The 17632-nt window shown below is 43.3% G+C and overlaps 1 protein-coding gene across 1 annotated transcript; it reads right to left on the bottom strand.

Moving 5' to 3' along the window:
- Positions 1 to 1547: 1547 nt before the first annotated feature.
- CHGB (chromogranin B) lies at positions 1548 to 14983 on the bottom strand. The gene is made up of 5 exons (XM_007123179.4): positions 14717 to 14983; positions 10093 to 10139; positions 9534 to 9627; positions 2725 to 4421; positions 1548 to 1843 (listed from the first exon to the last, which is right to left on the bottom strand). The coding sequence occupies exons 1-5, from the start codon at positions 14763 to 14765 to the stop codon at positions 1760 to 1762; spliced, it is 1971 nt and encodes a 656-aa protein (XP_007123241.1). The 5' UTR covers positions 14766 to 14983; the 3' UTR covers positions 1548 to 1759.
- Between the last annotated feature and the right edge of the window lie 2649 nt (positions 14984 to 17632).

Below are 17632 nucleotides of genomic sequence, written 5' to 3'. Positions count from 1 at the left end.
ATTTGTATCCTAACTCCTTGTCCCACGAGGACTGCCTCCAGCAGCCATGACCCCCAGCACTTCCCAATCGCCTTTGCAAGCAGCCCGTCGTGATCCCATGGCTGGAAAAAATACCTAGAGAGACAATAAGCAGCCTTTTAGAAGTGTGTGTGCCCAGATTTAGAACAATTTTCTGTCAGATTCATCACACTGATCATCACACTGGCTTGCTCTCCATATGATAAATTGACACTCTCCTGGAGAAGTATGTCACCAAGAGTTAACCTGACAAGAATCTGGCTAAATTATCACAGGCAAGTGTTAACTTAGTTAAGAGGAGGAGAACCAGGCCTTCCAGATGAATAAAAGTCATGGGTGATGCCCGGAGGACAACTCTTTACCTGAACTGCCAAAACAGGAGTAATCAACCAAGTAGAAGCCACCATCTGTGAGGAATGAAATGCCAAGTAAAAGAAGGGAGAAGGGCTATTGTCCGTTGGTCTTGCTCTGAGAAGCTGCAGCCATAAAAATGGTAGCAGCCACGGTCTCCTGCACCATTGCCTTACACTGGGCACTACTCTGAGTGTTTTGCTTAAATTCAGTCATCCTCACAACAACCCAATGGAACAGATATCCTTGTTTTACTGATGAATCTGAGGCCCAGAGAGGGAAAGTAACTTGCCCAAAGTCACACAGTTACTTAGAGTCAGAGCCCTGTCTTCTTATAGAGCAGATATGAGACAGGCCCTGAAGGTCCAAGGATCTGTCTGGCCTACCCCAGATGTTGTGATTCCCAGTCTGGAGTTCTTCCCACTATCCAGGCTTTCTCCTCAGCCCTGAAAAATGACCCTTGGCCAGTTATTCCCAGAGCTCTCCAGATAATCGGATTTTTAACATAATGTCTTACAATAATTTTTGAAACAGGTTCTTCAAGCCTTTTTAATCTTTCTCCAGCCTGGGGGAGCAATGTCTTTTCCTGATCCCTTTCTCTTTATATCCTCCACATTCTTTTTTTTAAATTTATTTTTTTGGCTGCGTTGGGTCTTTGTTGCTATGCGCAGGCTTTCTCTAGTTGCCATGAGTGGGGGCTACTCTTCGTTGCGGTGCGCAGGCTTCTCATTGTGGTGGCTTCTCTTGTTGTGGAGCACAGGCTCTAGGCACATGAGCTCAGTAGTTGTGGTGCATGGGCTTAGTTGCTCCGCAGCATGTGGGATCTTCCCGGGCCAGAGTTCAAACCCGCGTCCCCTGCCTTGGCAGGCGGATTCTTAACCACTGCACCACCAGGGAAGTCCCCTCCACATTCTTTTATTTCAGGTGTTTGCTCTTTTCCTTTTTTTTTTTTTTTTTGTTTCTGTATCCAAACACCAACAAACCAACAAATCTTAGTGCTCTATTTTAGAATTTACTTTGAAGAATGGATCTAAAAGTCACACTCCTCCCTATTAGCCCAAAGGAAGCTGAGAACATGACACTTTTGGCCTCAGATGAATCTTTTATTACTTCAAACTGAGACATTTTTTCAAGGACAGTAGCACAGTCATTGTCACAAGCATGTTAATATATCTATTATTTGATAAAGAATATGCTACAAGTCATGCTATTCATATCTTCAGTAACATTCTGGCAAAAATTAAGGACATTTCCAATCGTGTCAAACATTTGATGAACAGTAAATTCTACTTTCTGCCTTTGGGTAGATAAATGGGGTCTTTCAGTGAAGTGGTAGAAAACAGATCATGTGAGGGCTGCTTTAAAAATCTGCCCTTTGCTCCAACGAGCATCAGCCCCTTCGGTTACCACTGAATTTCTCAGCTATTTTCTGTAGTTCCAAATCCATCGCAGCTAAGTTTTCAAGTTCTTTTTCCTAGAAAATACAGAAAAGTAGAGGCATGAGGTCCCAGATCAATTTAGTTCTTTGCAGTTTTAGGGAGTATGAACAGAAAGGGGAATTTTGGATATGTTAGAGGCTATAGGAGATACCCGACATCAGTGGTTTTCAAAGTGTGGTTCCTTGACCAAGCAGCATCACTATCACCAGGGAACTCGTCAGAAATGCAGGTTCTTGGGCCCCACCTGGGACCTACCTACTGCATCAGAAACTCTAAGGCTAGAAATCCCACATGATTCTGAGGCACATTCAAGTCTGAGAAGCACCAACCTACATAATCAATACTGGGGGAAAAAAACATTGTTAAGGAAGGTAAAGCTCTGGTAATGTTACTTCTCCTACACGTAGATGTCTGACTGTTATAGGCCAAGAGATGACAGAGATAGAACTAAGCAACTAACTTCTGTATCACCTGTTCTTTCCTACCCTGGGAAATAGCGATGAAAAGTCAAATGACCAAGGAGAAGACACTAGACCAGTGGTTTTCAACCTTGGCTGAACATTGAAACCACCTGGGAGCTTTAAAACATCCTGATGCCCAGGCAGCATCCAGTACCAAACAGAATCTCTGGGTGTGGGTCCCAGATGTCAGGAATTCTTCAAACTCTCCAGGTGATGACAATGTGCAGCCGAGGTTGAGGAGCACTGCAGCGGGAGGAAGTGGACAGGGATGCGGACAATGGCTAGATGCCAGGTGGAAATCAGACCCAGAGGTTGTCTCCGCTCCGTTACTAGGCGTACAGTCCCATGGTGATTAATTCCCATCCATATCTCCCCATAATATCAGATAGTCTTGCATATAACATATTAAAATTAACCACCTGAAGTTAGTTTTAAGCAAAAGCCCCACACCATACCTCTTCCTCCGTCAGAACTCCCTGGCCAGCCCTCTCCTCTTCATTTTCTGCTGCGTGGCGACGGCTCACCTGCTCCTCCGAGGCATAGAAGTCCGGGAACTCCGCTGACTTCTTCCTGTAGTGAAGGAGCTGGTCCAGTTCGGCCACTCTGTCATACTGCCTTTTCAGATCCAGTTTGGGGGCCCGGTTTCTCTTCTCATACCCCCAGTTTACATCCTCCTCCGAGGGCTTTTTCTCCCACCAGTCATAGTTGTATTCTGGGAAGAAATTCTTCTCATTCAAGGTCAGCCCGTTCTCCTCTTCACCCTCAAGAAAATTGTCATCCATGTGGTCTTTTCTCTCAAACCGGCTGCTCTTCCACTGGGGAGGGTCGTAGTATGGACTGACAAGCTCCGCTAATCTCTTCTTTTCGGTGATGTGACGGGGAGCATACTGTTTGCCTCGAAGCCTAGCTTCTTCCCTGTTCTCTTCAGCGTCTTGCGGGTCCCCCAGCTGCGGCCACTTCCCTCGGGCTCCTTCCTCACCCTCTTCCTCATCATAGTCGAGGTAATTTCTCAGCTCGCCTGGTGGATGCCGCCTCGCCTTGTCCGTCTGGCTTTCCTGAACACGGTGGTGTGCTTCACCCAAGAACCGTTTCTCTTCTGTTTGGTGTAGAGCGGAGTAGGCTCCCGGCTCCCCTCCCCGGGCTCTGTGGCGGGGTCCCCCCTCCTGGCCTCTCTCTTCCTCGCTCCCCTTGTCATAGCCGTGCGCCATGCTATTCAGCTCTAGGCTGAGGCCTTTTCTCCTGTCCTCCTGCTCTGGGCTCTCCTCACTGGGAGGCCTGGGAGCCCGGTGCTCTTCACTTCCTTTGCCCCCATATCGTGCCCCCTCCAGGTCCCCGGGAGCCCGGGCAGCCACGTGACTCTTCACGTCCTCCCCGTATTCGGCTTCTTCCTCCGAAGCCCTGGAGAGGGTTGCATGGTGGCCTCTCTTTTCCCCTGAGCCGGCTGTGCCCACGTGTGGCTCCTCCCGGGAGTATCCCCTTCCCTCAGGGGGAGGATTCCCTTCCTGAGAGGACCTGTCGGGCCTGCTCCTCCCGTGGTGGTGTCTCGGCCTCGAGCGTCGCTTGTCCGCCTCGGGGCTGACATCCTCCTCGCTCTCCTCAGGTCCTTCCCAGCGCTCGGGGCGGCTTTGCGGCTCTCGGGGCCCATTCTCCTGGCTCCCGGTCTCCTCTCCACTCTCCTGGCTGCTCCTCTCCCGGCTGTGCGACTTCTCCAGGCCCCCCGCAGGCTGCGTATGGTACCTGGACACTAACTCCTCTTTCTTAGCTGGAGTCTGGTTTCTGTGGCTGGGAAGAGCAGTCTGTGCCTCTCCTGGCCCTCCAGGGTGTCTCTCCTCACTGCCGTCTTCCGCACGCTCCCTTTTCTGATATTTCTCCGCCTCTTCTTCCTCCCTGTCGTGTCCCTTGCTCTTCTCAGAATGGCGTGTCTTTGCTTCTTTGGCCACTTGGCTGCCTTGGGGCTCGCCTGCCCGCTCTCGGCTGTGCCCACCGCCCTCTGTGTCTGCCACTGTCTGGCCCTGGGCGTCCTCCTCCCCTGCGTCCTCCCTACTGGAGGTCCTGGGGGCTTCTGAGGCGTCAGCTGGGTCTCTTAACAATCTCACTTCAAACCTTGTGTTTTCATTTTCACTTTTCTCTTCATCTTTGAGCTGTTTTCCACCTATAATGAAAATAAAAAAGACTGAGTATCACTTCAGAATTGTTTGTGGTTCAGTAAGCACAGCCTCAGTGATCACTACAAATCCTCAAGATCCTGAAAATCCTTGGGTAATTTTTTAAGTTAATAAAGAATATACTCAGATTACTTTTTTTTTTTTTTGTGGCCGCCGTGGCCTCTCCCGCCGCGGAGCACAGGCTCCGGACGCGCAGGCCCAGCGGCCATGGCTCACGGGCCCAGCCGACCCGCGGCACGCGGGATCCCCCCCAGACCGGGGCACGAACCCGCATCCCCTGCATCGGCAGGCAGACTCCCAACCACTGCGCCACCAGGGAAGCCCACTCAGATTACTTTTAAAAGAAATTGTATGGGGACTTCCCTGCTGGTCCAGCGGTTAAGACTTCACATTCCCAGTGCAGGAGGCCAGGGTTCGATCCCTGGTCAGGGAACTAGATCCCGCCTGCTGCAACCAAGATCCCGCATGCTGCAACTAAGATCCAGCACGGCCAGATAAATAAATAAATATTTAAAAAAGAAAGAAAGAAATGGTATGAAAACTCCTTAGCTGTGTTTAAATCTGATAATAAATTCTCTGCATATTTATTTTTTCATAACACCCAACAAGCATCTTTCAATGACCAGATTGAAATCCAAATATAGGTTTATAAAATACTAGAATTTAGAACCAGAAGACACCTTAGAATTTGTGTATTTCAACCTCCTCTTTTTGTAGACAGAGACACTGAGGCTCAGAGAGGTGTAATTCAGGACCATTATTTCCATGTTTGCTCTAAGTAGGGGTTTAAAAGTTAGCATTGTGTAAATGGTTCCCACTAGAATCCAGCTAAATGAAGTTAAATGCCCAAAATGGGAAATATCAGATTCAACAAAGGATTAAAAATTTTTTAAATTAGTTTATCAGACTTTTATTATCCAATCAACTGTGTAGATGCAACTTAGCAGTAAGTGACAATAAAACTTAGTAATTGGTGATAAGCAGGGTGTTTGTTTCTTCCCTGAGAGAACTGCACAGCAGTGGAAAGGACCATGTCCTTCCCTCACTCAGGTCCCATCCGCCCCACATGTTCTCAAATGTTGAGAATGAACTTCAGTAAACTGAGTTATCTTTCTAGTGCACAAATCAACAGTAGACAGTATAACTGACATTTTAATTGAATGCTGTTTTTTCTCATCTTTTCTAAATGTTGACAGCATCTTCACTAAATCCTCCTTAACTCAAGGGCATCCTGTGAAAGAAGATATGCAGTTAACACTGTCTGAGTTGTTAGCTGGGAGGGCTTGGATTTCAACTGACGTCACTGAGTTCATATAGAACACCTGAAGCCAAGGCTGCTCACAGCTCTAGGCTGACGTCTGCGCCATCCATGGTGGGGGCCACCAAACCTTTGTGGCTGCTGAGGACTTGAAATGTGGCTGGTCCAGACTGAGACATGTTGTAAATGTAAGAAACCACCAGATTTCAGACTTCAGATGAAAAACAAGAATGTAAAATATCTCAGATTTTCATATTGATTATATGTTGGAATGATAATATTTTGGATGTACAAGATAATATATATTATAAACATATTGTATGTACAAATTATATATTGAATAAAATAAACTGGACAAAATTAAATGTATTATTAAAATTAATTTCACCTGTCTCTTTTTACTTTTTTAATGTGGCTACTGGAAAATTTGAAATTATATTTGTGGTTCACATGATATTTCTATTGAATGGCTCTTGATGAGTCATTTTGAACTGATATTTACAAAATAGAAAAAATTGGTCTGTTTTGTAAAAATGTCCAAGAAATAGCAGACAGTCTATTCCTCTCTGCTTAAAAGCCCAGCGTGGCATGATAATATTTTCATGTTTTATGAGGCAACTGAAATGTCCCTGACCTTTCATACCCAGACACCTGAGGGCTGGCCCCTCACCAGTGCCTTTGCCTTTTAAGAGCCAGTGGTGGTGTGTGCAGCACTGAGGCAGGGCTGACCAGGTATGCATAGGTAAGCAGGGAGGCTTTGAGCGGATACTGATGTCATCCAGACAGAATCTCAGCTTCCTGAGGCAGAGGCTGTGTGGCCCCTTTCCTACTGCCTGCTGGTCAAGAAGAGAAATATTTTTATTTTTTCCAGGTTAAATGTGTGCTGCTTGTAGCAGCTTGCCTGAGGCTTAGCACTTCCTCCTAAATTTAGCTTTAAGTCCCCTCAGGTGAGATCTGAGGAGGGCTGTGATAGCAGCATACAGGCTTGTCAATCTGTAAAACCAAGGTGTGAAGCTCACTCTTACTTCAAGTAAAAAGGGGAAAATGCACCTTCCATCCCTAACTGTCATGTTGCAAAGATGACCAGATCAAAGAGATTCTTATACCTGTTAAGAAATTGGACTATGAATTCCCTAAGCTCTCTTCAAGCCATGAAACAATGATTCTTCCCTGCTCCCCAAATGTTTGTTTGCTCAGTAAGCTGTGCTCACTCCAGAGATGTGCTGGAGAGAGTGGGAGTGGAGACAGAGATGGGCTGGGGATGGGAGGGAGGCTACATGAAGGAATTCATCGAACTTGTTGGCAGAAAGCTCCACCAGTCCTGTGATCAGCATAAGACATTTCAGCAGGAGAGAGAAAACCAGAATAGGACAGAAGTGTGGACAAAGAATGTCACCTGCCAAATCAGTAAACAAAGGATGTCCTGGCCATCTAGGCACTGCAGCCACACCTAACTGTGTACCCAGAGGGGATTCAGGATGGAAAAAAACAAGATAATTAAGGTGCATATCAAAGGAATGACTTCAATAAGCCCAGACTCTTGTATCTTCCCATACATAGAAAAGTGCTAAATTCGTTAACTTAAGATGTCTGGTTTTCTTTAATTAACAGTAATATTTTGATGCTCTGACTATCTGGTTTTGATTGCAAGAACGCCTATATATCCTGGCTCCTCCCTTACCTCTTCAAAACAGTCCCTCAGACTGTATCTGAGAGGTTGTCTCCTGGGCTTAAGTCCTTAGTATGTCCATGGAATAAAATATAAATCTCAAATTTTAGGTTGTGCTTTTTTTTTTTTTTTTTCAGTCGACAGAAGTTACGAACTGGTAGCCCAAAGGTGAATTCTATTTGGCCTAAATAACATTTTTAGTAAATTTGAATTCAGAGGCAATACTTAAATACTAGGAGATATTGCTTAGATATCCAAATTTTAAATTCTTTTGAAAAATCCCAAGATCTGGTAACAGAATCTATATTTCTCTCACAACAGGTTTCAAGCTGAGAAAAATCTACTCCTCCTTAGAAGGGGCATGTATCCTCCATTTCGTGAGTCACTTCCTGTCCTGTTTTATTCCTTTCTCTTATGTATTTGCCTGGCCCTGGCTGGTGTTTGATTCTGCAACCCCGGAGGAGCTCAAATCTCCCTGATCTCAGTATTTAATGGCTCTCTGGGTATGATGTCTCCAAGGTCCTGATAGACATGGGTCATTTGATTTTTACCAGTTTTCCTGGGGCTCTCTCAAGAGACTCAAAAGACCCCAGGGCACAATCAGTGATGAGCAGAGGCTCGAATGCTACCTGAGAGCTAAGAATCTGATCTTGGCAGTTAGCAAAGCCCTACAATCAACAACTCTTCCTAAGCAATCTTGGTTCTTTGATGACCTAGTATGACAGACCCAAAACTTCTGCATCCATCTGGTAAACAAAGAAAGGGGAAGGGAGATAGCAGCCTTTAGTCCCTGCCTGGAGACCCACCCTGCTCTCACTCATTCCCTGCAATGGCTAATAAGCTCATTCTAACAAGCTCATTTCTGTAATTGCTGGAAAAGAAAGTTGGGGAGAAATTCAGAAAGAGGCATGTAGGCTGGGAGTGGTAGAGAAGCTTCCTTCCACTGTGCATGGGTCTCCTACCGTCTCAGGCCCCCACACCTACTATGGTTATCCTGAATCCCCCAATAGTGGATTAAGTCCCCCCAGGTTACTCTTTTGGCTAGTCACTCATACTTGTTGTTATAATTTTATGCATGGGCCTCATGTGCAGGAACAGCAAGAGAGTATTATCTTGCAATAGGAGACTTTGAAGGTGAAAAGAAAAAAGAAAATCCACTGTTCTCAGCCTGACTAAGAATTTAAAAGCAGAGAAAAGTGTTGAAGAGAACAGAGCTTTTCGGATTTGTTTGAATCAGTTTGACTTCATGCTAAAAGAGATGCATAGTTTTTGTTTTGGCCATGCTGTGCAGCATGCAGGATCTTAGTTCCCCAACCAGGGATTGAACCCGTGCCCCCTGCACTGAGAGTACAGAGTCTTAACCACTGGACCACCAGAGAAGTCCCAGAGATGCATAGTTTTGTAAAATTTACCTCTTCATGTCAACTTCCAATGGATACTGCTCATATCACTGTTCAAATTTTGTTTGCAACATAAGCTGTTTTGTATAAAGGAACATTCCAATCTAGACCCAGAGGCCATTGCTCTGACTCCTTGGATGCTCTAAGTCTACCCCCACCCCTTCCAGTTCTCAGGCCTGGAACTCCTGATACCATTTGGTAGTACCTCTCATTCTAACAAGCTATGCATTAAAATGGCTTAACCAACCTGTCATGTAAACAGGCCAGAAGTTTCCCAGTCACCTTTCCAAGCTTCTAACTCCTCATTGTCAGAAGAGTAGAAGGTAAAGAGAAGAATAATTTTTGTCTCCTTCTATCCTTTCATCTTCCATTGCTTCCAGAACACTTTGCCTCCCTGTCTAATCACAAACAAGCACTCCCCATACCTCCCTCCACCCAAATGAAAGCCTGTTTTAAAATTCCAAACTCTCAAACCAAGGAATTTAAGAACTATGTAGACAGCTCACAGACTATCATTGAGTTCAACTCCCTCATTTTACTTTGAGGAAATGAGCCCAGAGAGGCAAGGGGTCTTCCCCATGGTAACGGCTATTAAGTGGCAGAGCAGGGTTTGGAAGCCATATGTTATCTCCCCAGATACTGATCTAGCTTGTAGTCTTCCCACTGCATCATGCGTCTGGTTCATATGGAGGTAAAGTGGAAGGCAAAACAGAGGGAGCAAGAGAAAGAACTACTCAAGGGACAAAGATCTCCTGCAGTGGAGGATACTTACTCTTCTTCAGGACTTGTCGGCACTCAGGGGTGATGGGTGGAGTGTTGGACTTCGACAAGGCATTTGAGAGGACCTCAATGATGCAGCGAGTCACCTAGGGGGAAACCAGAAAGCAGGTTGGTAAAGCTGGTATCACTGGATGCCCGACTACTTAAGCCAGAGCTGCTGTCAAGAGAGGCTTGGCTATGTGACCTGTACCGATGCAGACCCCTTGGGTCAGGACTGTAGACTTACATATAGGACTGTAATGAAACCTCCCAGGCCTCCCCACAGAGCAATGCAAGAAGACACTGGGTCAAGACTATCCAGAGAAGAGAAATAAACACCCATTTCTGAACAGATTCAAAGGAAAACAGTGTGATGACAGCTATCCTCAGGGGCACTAAAACATCCAGGAAGGAGGTAAAAGCCCAGGGCAGGAGGGACATCACTTGCTCCCATTTCCTCATTGTTTTTTGTCTATTTTTGTTTTTTATTTTGTTTAATTTGATGAGATAAGGGGTGGGAGAATCCCGAGTCCAGATATAAGTCTAGATTCCAGACTTCCATTTCAACTTACCATTTCTTCTCTGTGGTCCCTGATGTCCACTGGCATAGAACTGACAGCTTTGAAAGAAAAAAAGAATGGGAAGTGAGTTGATTTTTGGAAGCTGTGTGTCCCCAAACTCACAAAATCACCCCACCCCCAGCATGTTACTTGGAGGGAGGGGCAAAGTCAGAGCTGAGCAGAGTGGAGATAGTTGGGGATGTCTGTCCCAGGGACCAGAATTGCCCCAGTTGCACACACACACACACACACACACACACACGCACACACACGCGCGCACACGCACACACACACAGCTGTTTCCCCTAGCAATGTCATAAACATGATTTGAAAATGAATGCTATCTTATATCCAGTGTAAATCAAATCCACACAAGGGACACACACACACACACACACACACACACACGCACACACACGCGCGCACACGCACACACACACAGCTGTTTCCCCTAGCAATGTCATAAACATGATTTGAAAATGAATGCTATCTTATATCCAGTGTAAATCAAATCCACACAAGGGGAGCTTCTGGGATACTGGCAATGTTCTGAGTTTGATCTGGGTGCTGATTACACAGGTGTGCTTAAGGAGGGAAAAATTCAGTAAGCTGTATACTTATGATCTATATGCAGTTTTCTGTACATATATTATATGTCAATAAAAAGTTTAAAACAAACCTAGTTTAAATGAAACCGGGGTGCCCTCCTGAACCCTTCTGCCTACTCAAAATGGGTAAATATCTGTGATTCCCTTTGCCTTTTCCTGTCCCCAAGAAAATATTCTCCCCGAAGCTCACTTCCTTTACAAAAATGTGGTTATGATTATCTTATATAATTAATTACCTCGTTTTACCCCCAAGCCTTTTCTTGGACAAGCATGCTTTTGTGTCTGTATCAGTGTTGTTTCCCTTCCCCCATGTAAAGAATACGGGAGGTATCTAATTTTACCAGGGCATTGTCGAGTCCGTAATATCATATGCAAATAGGTGTTTAATGGATGGTTATAAGGATATTGCAAAAAGATAAATTTTAATTTATTTAAATTAAATTTCATGAGATTCTGCTTATTTTAAACCAGTGATTGAAGTGCCTTTGTCATCTTAGGAAATGCTTCAGGTGTTTTTAATTTTACAGTGCGTTTTGTTTTTTTTTTTTTCTTTTTTCAAAGTTGCTTTGATTCTTTTATCTTTCACTCTGACTTTGTTTTGTCTAAGCCCTTTCCACTGGAGAAGCTCAAAGCACATTTACATATAGGCCCATCTCTACAGTTCTCCTGACACTCCCTAGAGGAGAAACTGCTATTTCTTATTCTTATTTCTTATTATGCTGTTTCTTATTACCAGCAACCTGACCTTTCCTCCCCAAATATTTGCTTTCCAATCTCTTCACCTCCTCCCAATCAATTGCATATCATAGAGCTCAATCTAGAAATAAAACTCCTATTCCATTTGCTCACCTTACTGAATTTTCCTTTTCAAAGCACAGCATGGGATCTACTTCAATTGTTTCAATAGGCCCAAAGTTTTGCAGCATGTTAAAATCATTGGTAAAATATTTAAGAAGTCATTAACAAGGTATGACCCCACTATCTTCCTGAAATGTAGTTCAGACAAGATCTGGATGGCCACCTTTGGTACTCAGGGTCCAATATGCTGGGCCATTATTTTATCCCCCAAATGGCTGTTATTTGAGAACATTCCCACTTTGGCGCTTACTCTTCCCACCTGAGATCTATAAAATGCTCTGAAAAGAAATAACTGAGAGAATTACTTCTGTCATAAACTAGAAAGTGCCTTTTAAAACTCTAGCTTTACTAAACTTTCTTTGGTAAATGCAGTTTCTTGCTAATAACTTTTCTTTTTCCACAAATGTTTAATAGGTGCTATTATTAACTACTGATATTGCTAAGTAGTAACAGTCATCTGATTTGAGGGAAGAGGAATATTTTTCTTTTGTGACTCTAAACAATTTGTAGCTCATGTCTGTTTTTACAGAACAATCCTGTTTCCTAATTGAGGCTCTTCAGACATCTTTTTAATGGAAAGGAACTAAGGTCTCCTTATGAAAGCATATTATGCATCTAGTGAGACATCTAAGTTCCATTGTATTTCTTCCAATAGAATCTGTGGCAGCAAAGTAATAACCGAAGGTATATTGATACCCATAAAGTAGTTTAACTTATTTTTGTAAAAGTTAACATTAAGGGTGCACAAAAGAAAACCCAATAATTGTGATAAAAGTGAAGTAGTCAAATGGCAGAAAATTTTTCAAATAATATCATATGATAGATCTGAGAATAACTTCCAAAGTATTAATATTCCATAAGACTACCAAACTAAGGTTTCATCCCAGAATGAAAATACAGCTATAAAATAACATGGTACGCAAATTCTTTTTTTTTTTTTTTTTTTTTTGGCTGCCTTGGGTCTTTGTTGCTGCGTGCAGGCTTTCTCTAGTTGTGGCGAGCAGGGGGCTACTCTTCGTTGCAGTGTGCAGTCTTCTTATTGCGGTGGCTTCTCCTGTTGTGGAGCACGGGCTCTAGGTGCATGGGCTTCAGTAGTTGTGGCACACGGGCTCAGTAGTTGTGGCTCGAGGGCTCTAGAGCGCAGGCTCAGTAGTTGTGGCACACGGGCTCAGTTGCTCCACGGCATGTGGGATCTTCCTGGACCAGGGATCGAACCTGTGTCCCCTGCATTGGCAGGTGGATTCTTAACCACTGCACCACCAGGGAGGTCCCTGCTAACGCTTTTGAATGCAGAAACCATCTTACCTACTATATATGAATAGCATGTAGCTCCTTCACTCATATTAATTTTTAGAGTGTACAACTCCTGTAGAAAGGTGTAGATCTCCCTTCAGAAGCTCATAATGGTAGGAAATGAGCCAGATGGTTTCTGCAGGTTTCCTGTGATTTTGCTAAAGAACAAACTCTGCTTGAAGGCTACCATGTCTAATATCCAAGCATTTTGGGGAGGTGGGAATGGGGAATGACTGCTAATGTGTATGGAGTTCCTTTCTACCATGATGAAAATGTTCTGAAATGTGATAATCTGTGAATGTACTAAAAATCACTGAATTATGCACTTTAAAAGTATGGATTTTATGGAGTGTGAATTATAGCTCAGTAAAAAAATTTTTTTAAAGAATATACTATCTTGATTTTAGTTGCTGTTAAAATATAAACCCTTCTTAAAATATTATCTTGCATAAGAGCCATAAATATTTTACCACTATAGTTAAATAAGTCTCATAAATGACATTGTTTTTGTGGTCTATAGCACCATGTATAGCACAGATTTAGCTTGTTAAGCAATTCCTTTCTGAAAATATTTTTGACCAGGAAGGACTCTAAACATTCATTTGGTTTTCTTTAATTAAATCGAGAACATTTATAGGCAATTTGTAAGAGTGACAAGAATTTTAGAAAATTCTGAATGTATGTAGTTTGCAATAAAATAAATTACCAGTGGCTTTCATTTTCTCTTTGGGATCCCGTAATTGCTATCAATGAAACCCTCATATTCATGGATGGCAATGCCTCAACTCTAGTTAGGAATCTCAATCTCAGATAAGAACAATATTTTATGAGGTCATTAAGACAGCTAAAAAAAACCCTCCAATTTAATCTGGTGGTGGCATATTTACTTCTCAATGGACTCATGGATTTTACTTCAACACACACACACACACACACACACACACACACACACACACACACACACACACACACACTTTTTCCCCAAATCTCCAAATCTCCAAAGATCATTTCTTTGAGATTCAGAGTAGTTTGAAAGATCAATCCCACAATTTTCCGCACATAAAGAGGCACTATCAAATATCTACTACTTAAAATTTTATCCTCCCAAATTGACTAAAACGATTTTTTTTTACTACTCTAAAAATATTTTTCGTGGTTATTTTATACTCATTATTTTTCTGGAATACAAAAGTCAAAATATCTCTTGCAGTTTCCATTTTTAACTTAAAGATGGATTAATTTGAATGTGAAATTACCTCTCCCCGGAGACAGGAATACAAAACATAGAAAAATATTACACTAAACCTGTGCATACATATACCTGAACACACATATATGAATGTGTTAAGAAAAAAAATATATCTTATCTACATATATACATAAGAGACTTACTTTTATCTAATCATGTTTAAATAATAAAATAAATTATACAGTTGCCAACTAATATAACACATGTACTCCTGTCTCTCCGTGGTCATCTGGCTTTAAAAAGCCAAACAAACACTTAATTACAGATACAGAATAAGACTACAACAGCATCTCTCTAAACAGGTAAAGAGGATGTGACATTTTAGAAGCGAGCACAAAATATGGGGTTTCCTTGGAGGCGCGGGCACGTATTCTTTGTATGTATAAAAACAGACTCTTTTGGTTGGGCTAGGAAGCTCTCTGGCTTTTTCCAAGCCAGACGTTGGGGCGGGGAGTTGAAGGGAAATACCCAGGGAAGAGAAGAAAGTAAAAACCTCAAGCAAGAGGGAGACACCATCCACTCAACCCTCCCCGTCTCCCAGTATCCGCCAGTCAGGATGCCCAGAGCGGCTGGAGAGGCAGAGGCTGGCGCTGTCCGCGGTGCTGAACGCCCCACAGTGCCCACTCACCCGCCATCATCGTGGCTCCCAGGAGGCCGAGAAGCACTGCAGGCTGCATGGCCCGGCTCGCCGGAATCTGCGCAGGAAAAGAGGGCGGCGGCTGGCGGTGAACAGACGTGGACGGAAGGCGAGATGAAGATACTCCGGGAAAATAGCCTTGTATCCTGGTCCCCGCGGTGTGGCGAGGTTGGCGCAGGCCCCGCTCTTTTAAAGAGCAAGCCGGGGCCGCAGGGCCGGGAGGGGCGGGCACCCAGGAGGCGGCGCCCCCTCGCTCAGCCCTGACGTCATGAGGCGGCCCCGGGGGCGGTGGCGCAAGTAGGAAGAAATTTACGCCAGTCCAGTCGCCTTGGTGCTCTGGGTCTTGAGCGGGGGTGGGGAGTTAGGCAGAAGAAGGGGTGGAAGGGTGAGGGGAGGTAGTTAAAATGAGTCGGGGGGAGAGAAGCGAGGTCCTGCTTAGATTGTTCAAGCTTATTTCTCATCTCCCCTGCACCGCACCACCCCACAACCTCCGTATCTAGAAACATGTGTTTGAGGCTGTGTATGTCTTTTTCACTGTTGTCAGTTGGTCGACAGCCAGTTCCTACATTCAGACTTACTTTTCTTTTTTCTCATTATTTTATAAACTTTTTATTATTTCAGATCACCATGTACGGGGCGAGGTGGGAGAAGCCTTTGGGAAGATTTCTCAGGAATTCTCTCAAAGCAGGATGACAGAGGAAATCAATATTTTCCTTAGGAAACAGGGTTTTAGAATAAACATGGTATGAGATAGGGGTACAGTCACTTTTTTTTTTTAAACCATATCACCACCTAATTGTTCTGGGAATTTTTTCTTTTTCCTGAAATGACCATATTTCCTACCTGCTCTGTAGTTTAACTTTGAAAAAAACCTGAAGTCCATATGTGTACGGGTATGTTTCTGGACTGTTCTAGAATATCAGTCCATTCCATTTCGGTGGTCTATTTGTTTATCCTTGGAGCAGTACCATACTTTCTCTATCACCGTAGCTTTTAAATAAGTCTTGATATCTGGTGGAAAAGGTCTTCTCACCTTGTTTTTCTTTAGGATGTTGTTGGTTATTCTTGGCCCTTTGCATTTTCATATAAATTTTAGAATCAGTTTTCAATTTTCATGAAAAAACTCTGAGGGTTTTGATAGTAATTGCATCAAATCTATAGATCAATTTGGTAACAGCTGACATCTTTAATCTGTGGATCAATTTGGGAACAGATGACATCTTTACAACAGTGGGCTGACCTAACTTTTTGATTGCTGATGTTGTTCTGGATATAATTTTATCTCAAGTTGTACAGAATACTATTACTACAGGAATAGAAAAGAAGCCATAGGGAAGAACATTTCTCAGGAATGCTCTCAAAGAGGAATTAAGGAGGAAAACATATCTCCGTTAGAAACCAGGGTTCAGAAAAAAACATAGCTTTGCACATGGCTCCTGAAATAGGTACTCCATCAGGACCCAGCCAGGAAAATGAAACTACCAGAGGGAATTTAATACAGGAAATAATACTCAAGGATTAGAAAAGCTGAAAAGCAAATAGGAGAAAATGAGGAGATCCAGAGATTGTTAACTGCAGGCAGCTGCTACGCCCCGAGGGAATGGTAAGGTAAAGAAAGGATGTGTCTTCCCTGGACCCCAGAAACATGGACCACCTGGTAGAAGTGGGAAGCTTTACAAGCTACAAAGGCCATGGGGCCATGGAGGAAGGGAGCTAGAACCACAGAAGAGAAGCAGCCACTGCTAGAGATGCATCCCCTTCCTCCCAAGAAGAGAAAGGGGGATAAAAACCACGACTTCTCCTTTCTTTCAGTGCAAGTACCTCTTAGTGGCTGAACATACCTGGGAAAGACTGACAGGGAAGGCTGTAAAGTTTAGTTTTCAAGGGCCAGTCTCTCCAGCAATACAGAACAGAGGAAGGAATCAGGAGGCAAACAGACAAAAAAATGGCATATAGTTCAAAACCACAGGTTAGCAGTACACGTTCTGAATTTAGATTTTTCTCTCAAAATTTATGAATTCATTTCATTTGCATATATAAATGCTTACTATATATCAAGCACTGTAGTAGATACATATTCCACTGGCTATAGCAGATTACAGGGTTAATCCCAACATTAATGGCAAAAGGAAATATACTCCTCCCCCTGCTCTAGCAGAGTTCACTAGTCAGAGAGTAAAGATGGGACAGGTGTAGGGTAGACTCCAGGTCTACAGAGGAGGGTGAGAGAGCATGGCATGCCAGGAAAATAGCATTACCATGGAAACTGATGCTCTGCAGATGTACATCTACAGAATTCTCTGTTTGTGGCCAATAAAATAAACATTTATCTCTGTGACTTTAAGGTTTTTTTCCTAATAAAGACCATGTCAATAAATAGTTTTCCTTAGATAATTTGATGTTACAATACATTTAGTACCTGGTTTCTTATATCAGGTTAGATTCCTAATACACTTTGACGTAATTTAGAAATCACGAATCAAATCTTCATCTTAAGAGAAGATAGAAACTATTTTTTTAACCCACTAAATTATGGGTAATATAACTCCATATAGCTTGCAAGAAGATATATATTAACATTTCTAAAAAGAGGTCAAGAGATGGGACTTCCCTGGTGGTCCAGTGGTTAAGACTTCTCACTCCCAATGCAGAGGGCACGGGTTTGATCCCTGGTTGGGGAACTAAGATCCTGAATGCTGCACGATACAGCCAAAAAAAAAAAAAGAGGTCAAGAGATAGAGCTACAACTATTCAGGTGTGACAAAACAGGGAATCTTCCTCTTCGATTTGGGGTTTGCAGAAAATTAGATGAACAGGTGCACTTATTTGTTTATATACTGGAGAGAAAGCAAGAAATAGATATTGAGAACTAGGGGAGATAACTATGATTTGGGTCTGATGGGTTGA

Source organism: Physeter macrocephalus, chromosome 14, assembly GCF_002837175.3.
Source record: "Physeter macrocephalus isolate SW-GA chromosome 14, ASM283717v5, whole genome shotgun sequence".
Taxonomy (NCBI): domain Eukaryota; kingdom Metazoa; phylum Chordata; class Mammalia; order Artiodactyla; family Physeteridae; genus Physeter; species Physeter macrocephalus.
The sequence above is the reverse complement of the archived record's forward strand: the minus strand, read 5'-3'. Positions and strand labels throughout refer to the sequence as shown.

Bases quoted from the DNA above. Each gene is read 5' to 3' on its own strand.
- CHGB (XM_007123179.4), bottom strand. From the start codon at position 14,765: ATGCAGCCTGCAGTGCTTCTCGGCCTCCTGGGAGCCACGATGATGGCG. The intron at 10,140-14,716 runs GTGAGTGGGCAC...TTTCTTTCAAAG, and splicing joins GGGAGCCACGATGATGGCGG to CTGTCAGTTCTATGCCAGTG. The intron at 1,844-2,724 runs GTATGGTGTGGG...TGTATTTTCTAG, and splicing joins GAGTTCTGACGGAGGAAGAG to GAAAAAGAACTTGAAAACTT.